At 35.1% G+C, this 12,755-nt stretch overlaps 1 protein-coding gene across 1 annotated transcript; it reads right to left on the minus strand.

The window, feature by feature from the left end:
- Positions 1-4,111: 4,111 nt before the first annotated feature.
- On the minus strand, positions 4,112-5,033 carry LOC110269781 (dolichyl-diphosphooligosaccharide--protein glycosyltransferase subunit STT3A-like). Its single transcript, XM_021117604.2, has 4 exons — positions 4,965-5,033; positions 4,561-4,647; positions 4,298-4,401; positions 4,112-4,211 (listed from the first exon to the last, which is right to left on the minus strand). The coding sequence occupies exons 1-4, from the start codon at positions 5,031-5,033 to the stop codon at positions 4,112-4,114; spliced, it is 360 nt and encodes a 119-aa protein (XP_020973263.2).
- Between the last annotated feature and the right edge of the window lie 7,722 nt (positions 5,034-12,755).

Consider the following 12,755-nt stretch of genomic DNA (forward strand, 5'->3'; position numbering starts at 1 on the left):
AATAACCCAGACCAGAATTTTTTGAAACAGATTTGTTTCTTGATGATGATGCATTTTTATCAAAATATGGTTTCTCAAAGACAACATCATTGTTAGAGAAATACCCAAGACCAGATTTATCAAATGAGAATTTTGTTTTTGAAGATGATGCCATGATTTTAGCAAATGGTTTTTCAAAAACTGCATAATTTTTAGTTACATAACCCAAGCCTAATTTTTCAAATACTAGTCTTTTATTAGCAAGTAATTTGTCCAAGTTGCTTGAACTCTGTATAAATTTTGCTAAATCATTATTCAAACTTTTAATCATTTCATTCGATCTTTCATTTTCAGCAACAAGTTCTTGAGAAGGATCAACAATGTGCTTTCCTTTGAATTTTTTAATTTCACATTTTAAAAATCTATTTTCTTCAACATGATCAATAGCACATTCGGTTTTCTATACTTTTTTTTTCAAAAAATTATTTTCTGCTTTCAATATTTCATTTTTAGACTTGCATTTATTGTATTTATTTAATAATTTTTTAGAATGGTGAGTGAGATCATCAATAATAACATGTAAGTCTTCACTGAACAAGTCAAAGTAATTTACCTCATCTAATTAATCATCACCAGCTATAAAATAGATTTGTTCTTCATATTCAAAGTCTTCATCCTCATCCGAATCATTCTCAATATCCTCCCAAGAAGCCATGAGCACCTTCTTCTTTTCTTTCTTCGCCTTGTCTTCCTTTTTGAGTTTTGGACAGTTGTATTTGAAGTGACCTGCCTCTTTGCAATAGTGATATATGACTTTTCTTAGTTCCTTCTTTTGCTCCTTTGAACTTGATCCCTTGTACTTGCCTTTACTCCTCATTAGCCTTCTCAATCTCCTAGCAAAAAAGATAATTTCATCATCTGAAAAACTATCATTAGATTCATCATCCAATAATTCAACTTTTGATTTTAGGGTCACTCATTTTTTTGTGTCTTGGCTGGTATTTGTGGTTTTATATGCTAGAAGTTTGTCTCTCAACTCATCATAGGTTAAAGGACTTAGGTTCTTGCTCTCAGCTAGGACAGTAGCTTTTGTTTTCCATTCTTTTGTAAGGCTTCTAAGGACTTTTCTCACAAGGGTTTGTTCAGTGTGGGTTATGTGCATAGCATCCAAATTTTTTATGATGATTGAGAATCTCACAAACATCTTTTCAATATTTTCTCCATCCATCATGGAAAACATTTCATACTCTTTTCGCAGCATATCAATCCTTGTTTCTTTCACTTGTTTAGTATCTTCATGTGTGACTTGGAGTTTATCCCAAATCTCCTTTGCCGTCTTGCATCTAGATACCTTCCTGTATTCCTCAAAACTGATAGCACAGTGCATCAAGTTGATGGCTTTGGTATTTATCTCAACTTTCTTCTTATCTTCATCATTCCATTTGGCTTCTTCCTTTGGAGTCACCACTCCATCAGCACTTGTCTTTGTTGGAAATTTATGACCATTCACAGTAATTTTTCATATGTTGTAGTCAATGGATTGACAAAAATCTTCATTCTTTCCTTCCAGTAAGCATAGTTCTTCCCATTAAAGAAAGGATGTCTGTTGTTTGACTGACCCTCTGTTAGAGTGTAGGACACAACATTTGCACCCAAGTTGTTAGCCATTGGACCTTTCTTCTAAGCTGTGAAGTTTGATTCTTGAGACCTAGCTCCTGATACCAATTGAAAGTTCGTGTTGACCTAGAGAATGAGGGTTGAATCTATGGTCTTCTTTTAACCTTGATTAATTTTACCTCAAACTAGAAAAAGTAACTTAGCTTTTGTTCTGTCTGCAAGATGGATTATGCAAGAGACGATTTCGTTTTGTCTCATAAATTGTGAAAAACAAAATCAATGCAGGGGAGAAAAAGATGACACAATCATGTATCCTGGTTCAATTGCCTCGTGCAATACAACTACATCCAGTCTCCACCACAACAGCAGTGAAATTTTCACTATTATGTCAAATATTACATACACCAATTTTCTAGGATTCTACCCAATTCTATCTGGGACAAATCCAGATTCTAACCCAAACCAGATTTGACTAAAAACTCACCCTAGCTTTCAACAGCAAAGTGCTTACCAAACTTGCAAGGGATACAACTCAAAAATAAGAAACAAAACAGAAATACAAACAAAGGAGAGAAAAATAAATCTTGGCTTTTCTCTCTAAGTTTCTCTCTATGTCTTTTCTCTCATTGGCTTTTTTTAATGGCTCTCTTTTATGCCTTTTTCATTGAATAGAAACAAAAAAAGACATAACATACAAACAGAGTACTCAATGATAAACCATGAAGAAGACGCTATAAGTTGAACCTAATTAAGCACTCTCTGATGAAGCTCTCCATCTTGGCAGAATATTTCTTTGATGCAGAAACAATGTCTAAAACGTTTAACTCTCACAGAAAAGCTCTCAAGGAAACTCAAAACTATGGTTCTCTCTCCTTACTTGTAAACTGAAGTGATTTTGCTATTTGTATAAGATCTATTTTTCTACTAGGGTTTTTTTCACAAGTCAGCTCCTTGCACTACAAAAAAATTTGGTTAAAATGGCGGTTTTTTTGGTATTTATGGCGGTTTGAACCGCCATTATTACTAGAAACAGCGATTTTAGAAAACGACGTAATTCTGGACGCCATTCTGGTTATTACGGTAGTTTTCATAAAACCGCCACAATTCCCTGGGTTAAAATGGTGGTTTTTGAATAGGTTAAAATGGCGGTTCAAACCGTCATTATTTCCGAATAAAATGGCATTTTTTGGTTGGTTAAAATGGTGGTCCAAATCGCCGTTATTTTCAGGGTTAAAACGGCGATTTTGGTTGGTTAAAATGGTGGTTCAAACCGCCGTTATTTCCAAGATTAAAATGGCATTTTTGGCTAGTTAAAACGGCGTTTATAAACTATCATTTTTCCCCTGACAGAGCAAGATTTTTGTTGGTTAAAACGGTATTTTTAGTTGGTTAAAATGGCGTTTGAAACCGCCATTTTTACTGAGTTAAAATGGCATTTCATGTTGTTTAAAATGACAGTTACAAACTGCCCTTTTTACTAGATAAAAGTGACATTGTTTTATCATTTACAAAGACAAATTTGAACCGTTATTTTTATCGGATTAAACAAATAATTTTTTTATTAAACTTTCTCAATAGCAAAAAATCAATACTCATAAACAAAATATTATATAACTCATAAACAATGTCTTAAACATAATATATTATTTTTTAGTATTAAAAATAAAAAATAATAACCCCTATACAAATAAAGTATCTAACATAACATAATTTTTTAATTATAAATGTCTTAACATGTAGCTCTTAATACATAAAATCTCCATCATAGCTTTGGGTGCACTTTGTCATGATAATCTCTGTCCTTACTCCAATCCTTCTTTTGTCTTGATTATTTGCTTCTAGAGTGCTTATTTTCACGCTGAACTATTGCCTGAAAGAAAATCATGTTCATTTTAATTAATTTTCATTCCACAGCCAAGTTTCTTATTATTTTCATTATTAATTAATTAATTTTCATTTCACAGCTTGGTTTATTATTATCATTATCATTATCATTTGAATCGGATAATATATTGAGTCTAGAAGACCAAAGCCATATCTTCAAGTATATCTTTTATTTACAGAAAAGGAATCCATGGACTAGTTAGTGCATTCAAAATGTTCCCTTAATCATAGCACAACAACAATGAATGCAAGCATGAATTGAGTTAATTAGCAAAACAATCAGCAATTCAGCATAAAAAAACAACAAATGCAGTGTAGAAAATTGAAAAGTTTCTACCATTTCATGCAATTAGACTTTAAAATATTATCTAATTAAGCAAAACAACATTTAATAACTTCATGGGTAATGATATTCTGCTGAACAGTGTATTTATGTAGGCAATCATATTTAGCTATATTTAATAATTCTAAAATTATCATGAAAATTATAGGATCAACAAGCACCCCAAACACAAGAAACAAAACAGGATGTGAGAGGTCATGCGATAACACTGAAATTAATTTTCTAATACTTATTTTTGGGTTGAGTAACAAAATCAAGAGTATAAAAAGAGAGCAGCAAATGAAGTACTTACGGATCAAGTAGACTTAAACTTTTTTCACTCCAACCCTTTGTTGGGCTAGAAGCTACAAGAGCTATTATTACTGCTACCATTGCACAACACACTGCTCTGCAAAATACAGACACAGAGCATCCATTTAATTTCTCACCGGATTATTTGGTGTAGTCAAATAAGCTAATTAAATAGATACTAACAGGCCAATGGAAACAACTAGTGCCAAAGCTACTTTGAAAATTTTCGGGGAAAGAATCCCTTTAATATGGTACATAAGAGCCACCACATGGATGATAATAAAAACCTGGACAAGAAAATCAGGGGAAAAAGATAAGGCTTAAAAGAGATTAATTAATAGGATATGAATAGAAGGAAAAATACAAAACATGAATTACATGTTACTAATAGGTTAAAACACAAACATGGATACTTTACTTTGTCCAAAGAATAAATGAAAACGCACCAGAAAGGATGCAAAATGCTTTGATGTCATTACAGCATTAAACCCAACAACAGGCACTAGGGCAGCCAGCAGTGTGCCCAATACAACCTGCACAGAGAGAATTCATAATGTTAATCAGTATCTAGGTAAGAATCAGAGAACAGACATTCTCTAATTATGTAGCATGCACAGTTCACATCCAATCTTAATTCCAATTCCAGTTCTAGTTGGTATAACAAGTAAGTAAATGCTGGTTATATAACACCTCACTCTGAGTACCAAAACTACCATAAACAATATTCAGATTAGGGCTTACCTTTCAAACCTAAGATAAAGTAATATGCATTTTTCCAACTCCAAACCAAAAAAGGCAAAAGCATTCGTTTAAAATCTTACATAACTGCATGATCAAAATAGATACTTACAAGAGGTGCATATGCAATGTACAGCTGTGAAGAATAGCGACCAGTAACTATGCACAGGAGTACATGCATTGGAATAAGGTTAATGATAAAAGCGTACCCTCCCCATGAGAAAACCTGCATAATAAGAAAGGTTGGTAACATAAATAAGAAGAGAATAAATTGAGAAAAGACATCAATAACAGCAATATAAAATAATAATAATAATAAAATAAAAATTACCATATAAAAGTATGATAGTGAATTCAAAGTTGCATAAAAGAGGGATCCCATATTTAGTGTCTGCATAACATAAATAAAGTCAGAATTCAAATACCTTAAACATGACAAGATTTAGTGAAAAGCAGCTGTTAAGAAATTCACCATGGCCAAAAGAGCAGCTGCTTTGTTAAAATTTAATTAGCCTTTCAACCCTCTCAAAATTTGCTTCATTAAAAGCAGGTGTTGTTATCTCTATCTCTTCGGCCCAGAAAACACATATTAGAGGCTATAAGGAAGGGGAATCGATCCATTCATACATACAGCATTCATTATTCACAATTTAGGTTTTAAATGTAGTTTCTAGAGAGGGAGGCTCTCTCCTCTCTCTCCTAGGTTTTAGAATTAGGATTTCTCTTAGTTTATGGTTATTTCTTCATTCCAGGTTCAATGTTCCTTTAATTTATGTTTCTCTTCTACTTTTATTTACTCTAATGCTTTTACTTGTTAATTACTTATGTTACCAAATTGGCTTATGAACCTTCCCATGTTAGATTTGAATTTATGTTTAAATGAAATTTGAGGTATTTCAGATTTATGATTGTTTTCTTCTATTTATGATATAAATAATTTGGATTTTTCCCTTTTGGCTTTGGTTGAGTAATTGGTGACACTTGAGTTGTCAAACTCAGCTGTTGATTGAAAAATTGGAATTTGTTGATTGATTTGGATTCCTCTAAAGCTAGTCTTCCCAAAAGAGTTGACTAGGACTTGAGGAATCAAATTGATTAGTCCACTTGACTTTTCTTTATTTAGTAAGGGTTAACTAAGTGGGAGCAAAAGCCAATTCTCATCACACCTGTAAGGATGACTAGGATGGGATTTCCAGTTCTCATACCTTGCTAAGAGCTTTATTAGTTATTACTTTAATTCTTGCAATTTACTTTTCTTGTTCATTATTCAAAAACCCCAAAAATATACCTTTTTCCATAACCAATAATAAGTCATACCTCCCTACAATTCCTTGAGAAGATGACCCGAGGTCTCAATACTTCGGTTATCAATTTTATTGGCTTTGCTTAAGTGACAACCAAAACTTTTGTACAAAAGGATTTTAGTTGGTTTAGAAACTATACTTACAACGGGAATTTATTTGTGAATTTCTTTACTAGCAAGAATCAGTTCGTCAAAATGGCACTGTTGCCGGGAAATTGCAAACGTGTGCCTTATTATTGGTTATTGTAAATATTTACTTTTTCGTTTCTTTGTTAGTATTTTTAGTTTTAGGAGTTTATTTTCATTAATTTTTATTAATTCTTATTTTCTTTAGCTACTATGAATTCTCACCCATCTGGTTTCAAGTTTGGTTCCAATGTTGTTATAAAGAATGGAAACTATAATGAAAATAGGCATCAAGGTTGGAAGAATCAAAGATGGGAGGAGCCACAAGGATTTGATCAACCTTCTTGGCAACAATCCCCTCCAATGCGCTATAACCAACAACCATTCTGTGATGCATACCAAGACAATAGTTATGGTGGACCCTTTCGTGACAAACCACCTCCACCAAATTACTATGGTCAAGAGTCATTTCAGGGAGCGTACAAAAATGATGAATATGGTGGACCCCCTTGTAGTTACCAACAAGCCCCACCATATGCTTATGAACCCCCTCCTCAACATAACTCTGAACCGCCATACTCACAAGCCCCTTTCCACCATTCACCTCCATATGACCCTAATCCTTATCCACCATATGAGCCACACCCAGAACCACCACCTCAATATTCACCATCTCCATATCCTTATCAAGAAGAACCACCTCCGTATTATGAGCCCTCTCTCCCAACAAATGAACCCTCCTATCCAATCCAACCTTTATTGGATAACAACACACTCATCTCTAACATCATTGGTTTCACCTCTACACTCCAAAATCTTATATCCCGCATGAACCAACCCTCTACCTCCAATATTCAACTCTCAAGCTCTAGTGCACTTTCTTTTTAACCACATAATGATCTTTCCAACCCATCACCACCCTCCATGGAAGAGCACCCACATCCATCAATCCAAGAGCAAGATGATCCCAGTCATGCTATTGACATGAAATAAGAGAGAAGGGATCGTCTTCGCGAATTCATACTTCATAAGAAGCTAGAGGAGGCCCTAAAGGTAGAGGTAGGAGAGAACCTTGAAGGAAGTTGTCAAGAGGTGGAAGTCAACAAGAAGGATCTGGATTTTGTACTTGAAGATGAAGGAATAGTTGAAGGGAGTTGTCATGGAAAGGAAATCATCAAGGATGAGTACGATTTTATACTAAAACAACTGGACAAAGCAGTAATTATTAAAGAGGAAAAAGTGGTTGAAAACTTGGAAGATGCAGAACCTCCATGGGAAAGTCCAGTCATAGAACCTCATTCCAAGACGTTTGAATTTGATGTTGAAGAGGGTGTACAATCTCCAAGGTATATCATGGTTGAAGACTTTGAAGAGGTTGATCAAGAGATGGATTCGAGCATTGATGAAGCCTTACCTACAATTGAATCCTCTCCCATTGGACTAGACATGGAGATTAAAGAAGAAGAAGCACAACCTCCCATGCCCTTGGTAAGTAATGAAGAAGAGATTGAATTGGAAGAAAACTACCAAGAGGAAGAGGTTGAAATTGAAGAAGTTTGCAAAGAGGTGGAAGTTGTCAAAGTGCACAATAGAGTGGAGCTTGAAATCACCTTGCCAAAGTTGTTGGAGACCTCTCCACCTAAGTCAGCATCATCCTTCACAACATTCAAGTGGGTAAAATTCATATCCCTTAGCTTTCTCATTCCACTTGAATATGGTTTACTTGAGACAGATGGTCAACTTAGAGCTCTTTGTGGCGTTAAGAGTAAGAGGAAGATGGTTAGTGGTTGGCAACACAATCCTAGGCTCATTGTGGTTGGGAGTTCAAAATCTAAATGCAAGGGTTGGTGTAAAGCTCGAATGAATGGGTCTAGGAGGATGTTTGGGTGCCTAAATAAGAATTCTAAGGCTGAACCACCCGGATGGAATCATCATGATCCACTTGAAGACGGGTATAGAAACAAGATTTGGGATCCAGGAATATATGAGGATCAAATTTGGGAGCTCAAAGCTTGTGAAGAACTCCATCAAAGCTTGAGAAATTTACTTGGTATTGATAGAGCTTATTGGAAGTCCAAGCATTGGTGGAAGTTTCAAGACGAGTTCAAGCACAAGCCACCATGACAAGGAGCTCACCAAATGTCCAACTTAAGGACTTTAACTAAAAGTGCTAGGTGGGAGACAACCCACCATGGTATGATCGTTCTTTTTCAGTCTTAGTTTTATTTTGTTTTGTTTTATTCTTAGTTTTATTTTAATCTATTTTTCTTAGTGTTCATTCATAATGTCTGCATCAACATTTACATTTTGCATTCTGCATACTGCATAAAATAAAAATCGCATGCGACGCGCGAGCGTCGCTGATGCGTACGCGTCATGTATGCATGCGAAGCAAAGAAGAAAGAAACAGAGAGTTACGCGGGAGCGTTGCTGGAGGCGTGCCTTACGCACAAACACGCCCACGCGAATGCGTCCCTGACGTGTCCGCGTCAATTTGCAAAATCAGCCTTCTACGCGTGCACGTCACCCACGCATATGCGTGACCCTACAAATCGGCGTAAAAATGTGTTTAGAAAGAAAGTTGTGATAGTGTGGTGCTGGTATGGTGCTAGGAGCACAAGCAACATCACGCGTGCGCGTCTCTCACGTGCACGCGTAGGTTCAAATTTTGGCAATGTGCTCATTAAAACAGAGAGTTGTGCATGCACGAGGCTGCTCTCGCGCCAATAGCACACTTCAGGTCACGCGAACGGGTTCCTGACGCGTCCGCGTCACTTGAAAATAGCCCAACCCACGCGAACGCGTGCCCCACACGTCCGCGTCACATGCGACGCACAGTTTATCCAGATCAGCGCCAGATTTCCTATCTTTTCTTCTCCAATCCTACTTATCTTTCTATTATCATTCTTTCTTCTTTTCTTATTCTTTCTTCTTCCTTTCTTACTTTCTTGTTCTTCATCTCTTTAACTTCTCATCCTTCTTCACTTTCATTCTATTTTATTTAAATTATTTGAATACTTTCATACATTGCATTTTAATTTTGTGCATATTTTTATTTTCTTTTCTAAATTTATTATTTTTCCATTGGTGTTAAATTTTCTTCTTCAACTATTGCATCTTTTCTTGAATTATTCTGGTGCTTCATGACTTGTTTTACTCTGACTGGGTATTATTCTTCATAAGTCAATGCTACTCCTTCATGATACTTATATTATCTTGCATTAACATGAACTTACACTATCTTGCATTACCCACACTCTCTCCCCTATTGTTGCAATTTTTGCACCACTGGTATGCCATGTGCTTCTATTGTTTTCTCACTTGCATGTTGTAGCTACCATGTAATTGAAACCCCATTATTTGGCATTAACCCACCAGACTTTATTTATTTTCTTTTCTTTATTCTTGGGTTACTTTTCTTCTTTTTTCTCTTCTTTCAGGATGGCCACCGAGGAAGGGAACCGGAAGACGTTTACATGGGAGGGACACACAAGTTCATATGCACATTCTTTGGAGAAAAGCATCAGTTGGAGAAACCCGTCCACTTGCACATCTCAGCATGCACCGAGGACGGTGCAATTTTTAAGTTTGGGGAGATTGATACCGACTTTCGTGGGTTAGTTATTTCCTTCTCAACTCCAATGTTTTATTTTCTTTGTTTGTTCATTGTTGCATTTGCATGTTTGATTGCATATTTGTTTGATTTTGTGCATATTTTATCACTACTTGGTTAAAGTAATATTTTCTTTTGCAAGAAACTTTTTATAACATTTCACTAATTTGAATTAAAATTTTTATTGAACTTGTTTGAAGAAATATTATACTGGAACATGGTTTTAGAGCTCGAACACACAAAACCAGTGAGATTTTTGAGCCTACTTGATTGGTTGCATTTTATCAACCAATATATTTTATTTTTGGTGTGTGTTGTTCTCTCTAAAATTGTGATCTTTGTCTTGCTTGATTCTATATTTCTATTGTTTGATGTATGCATGTGTTATATGATTGAGGCCTTTGTTTCACTGAGCTTACATACCCATATGGCCTTACCCTTTCATTATCCTTTGCAAACCAATGTTGAGCCTATTATACCCATTTGTTCTTTACTTTACCACATCATTAACTTTAAGCGGAAAACAATAATGTCCTTAATTTGAATCCTTGGTTAGCTTAGACTAGTGAGAGTGCTCATGAATTAAGTGTGGGGAAAGTGGGTTTGGAAACGTTTGGTTTTGGAAATTAATTATGTTAAACTTCTTTATAAAAATGTGAAAGAAATGTTTAGGACATGTTCATGCATTCAATAATTTAATCATATGCATTGAGAAAAACAAAAGAAAAAAATAAAAAAAAAGAAAAAAAAATATAGGCATATATATAAACAAAAAAAAAGGAAAAAAAAAAGAAAAAGAAAAGAAAAAGAGCAAATAACAAAAAGGGGACAAAATGCCCCAAAGTAAATGTTGGTAGCAATGCATATGAGTTGTACTAAAGTTGGGATGCATGAATATGTGGTAAACATAGTAAATGGGCAGTTAGATTTTGTATCGTGATTGTCTTAAGTTAGGTGGAAAGTTTAAGTTAATTAAGGATTCAGATTTTAGTCCACTTGGCCAAATACAATCCTACCTTGACCCTAACCCCATTACAACTCTTAAAAGACCTCTTGATATGTGTATCTGTGCATTAATTCTTTGTTGATTGGTAGAAGAAGAGCAAGTCTTAGGAATCAAGATTAGTAGAGAATTGAGAGATCGAACCTTAAACACTTGAGTGATTAGAGTGTATACACTTCTGGTGAGGGTTCGATGCTCGACTCTTTGTTCTCGGCTTTCATAAGCTATTTTCTTCTGCAAGTTTCATTTTATGATTTGAATTAGTGAAATCCAGTTCATATTTGTTCTTGAAAGATTTATTTACTTTTCACCAAGTAGGTAAAAGCATTTTGCATTTAGCTGCATTCATACAGATAAGTTGCATTTCATACATTCTACCATTCCTCTTCACTCCTTTATAGCTTCTCTTGAGCTTAGCATGAGGACATGCTAATATTTAAGTGTAGGGAGATTGATAAACCACTATTTTATGGTTTATCTTGTGCTAATTTGAATGGTTTTTATCAAGCCTTTACACACTTGTTCATGTAAATTGCATGTTTTACATTTTCCTTCCTAATTATGTGCTTTGATTGAAAACATGTTTCCTGGGCCTTTAAATTGCTATGTTTAATCCTCTCTTATTACCATTCGATGTTGTGATATGTGTGTTAAGTGATTTCAGAGTTTATAGGGCAGGAATGACTTAGAGGATGGAAAGGAAGCATGCAAAAGTGGAAGGAATACAAGAAACTGAAGGAACTGCTAAAGCTGTCCAGCCTGACCTCTTTGTACTAAATCGATGATAACTTGAGCTACAGAGGTCCAAATGAAGTGGTTCCAGTTGTGTTGAAAAGAAAACATCCGGGGCTTTACAACGATATATAATTTCCATAGTTGCTCTGAAGATAAGTGACGCGCACGCGTGGATCACGCGCACGCGTGGCCTGGCAAAAACTCAATCCGTGCGAACGCATGGACGACGCTCACGTGTGACATTGCCACTGCTGGACGTATTAGAAATTGCTGGGGGTGATTTCTGGGCTATTTTTAACCCAGTTTTTGGCCCAGAAAACATAGATTAGAGGCTATAAAGTGGGGGAATCGATCCATTCATACATACAACATTCACTATTCACAATTTAGGTTTTAGATGTAGTTTCTAGAGAGGGAGGCTCTCTCCTCTCTCTTAGGTTTTAGAATTAGGATTTCTCTTAGTTTATGGTTATTTCTTCAGTCCAGGTTCAATGTTCCTTTAATTTACTCTAATGCTTTTACTTGTTAATTACTTATGTTGCCAAATTGGCTTATGAACCTTCCCATGTTAGATTTGAATTTATGTTTAAATGCAATTTGAGGTATTTTAGATTTATGATTATTTTCTTCTATTTATGATATAAATAATTTAGATTTTTCCTTTTTGGCTTTGGTTGAGTAATTGGTGACACTTGAGTTGTCAAACTCAACTATTGATTGAAAATTGGAATTTGCTGATTGATTTGGATTCCTCTAAAGCTAGTCTTTCCAAAGGAGTTGACTAGGACTTGAGGAATCAAATTGATTAGTCCACTTGACTTTTCTTTATTTAGTAAGGGTTAACTAAGTGGGAGCAAAAGCCAATTCTCATCACACCTGATAAGGATAACTAGGATGGGATTTCCAGTTCTCATACCTTGCTAAGAGCTTTATTAGTTATTACTTTAATTCTTGCAATTTACTTTTCCTGTTCATTATTCAAAAACCCCAAAAATATACCTTTTTTCCATAACCAATAATAAATCATACCTCCCTGCAATTCCTTGAGAAGACGACCCAAGGTCTCAATACTTCGGTTATCAATTTTATTGGGTTTGCTTAAGTGACAACCAAAACTTTTGTA

This window comes from Arachis ipaensis, chromosome B3 (assembly GCF_059453495.1).
Source record: "Arachis ipaensis isolate K30076 ecotype BB chromosome B3, ASM5945349v1, whole genome shotgun sequence".
In the NCBI taxonomy this organism is placed as follows: domain Eukaryota; kingdom Viridiplantae; phylum Streptophyta; class Magnoliopsida; order Fabales; family Fabaceae; genus Arachis; species Arachis ipaensis.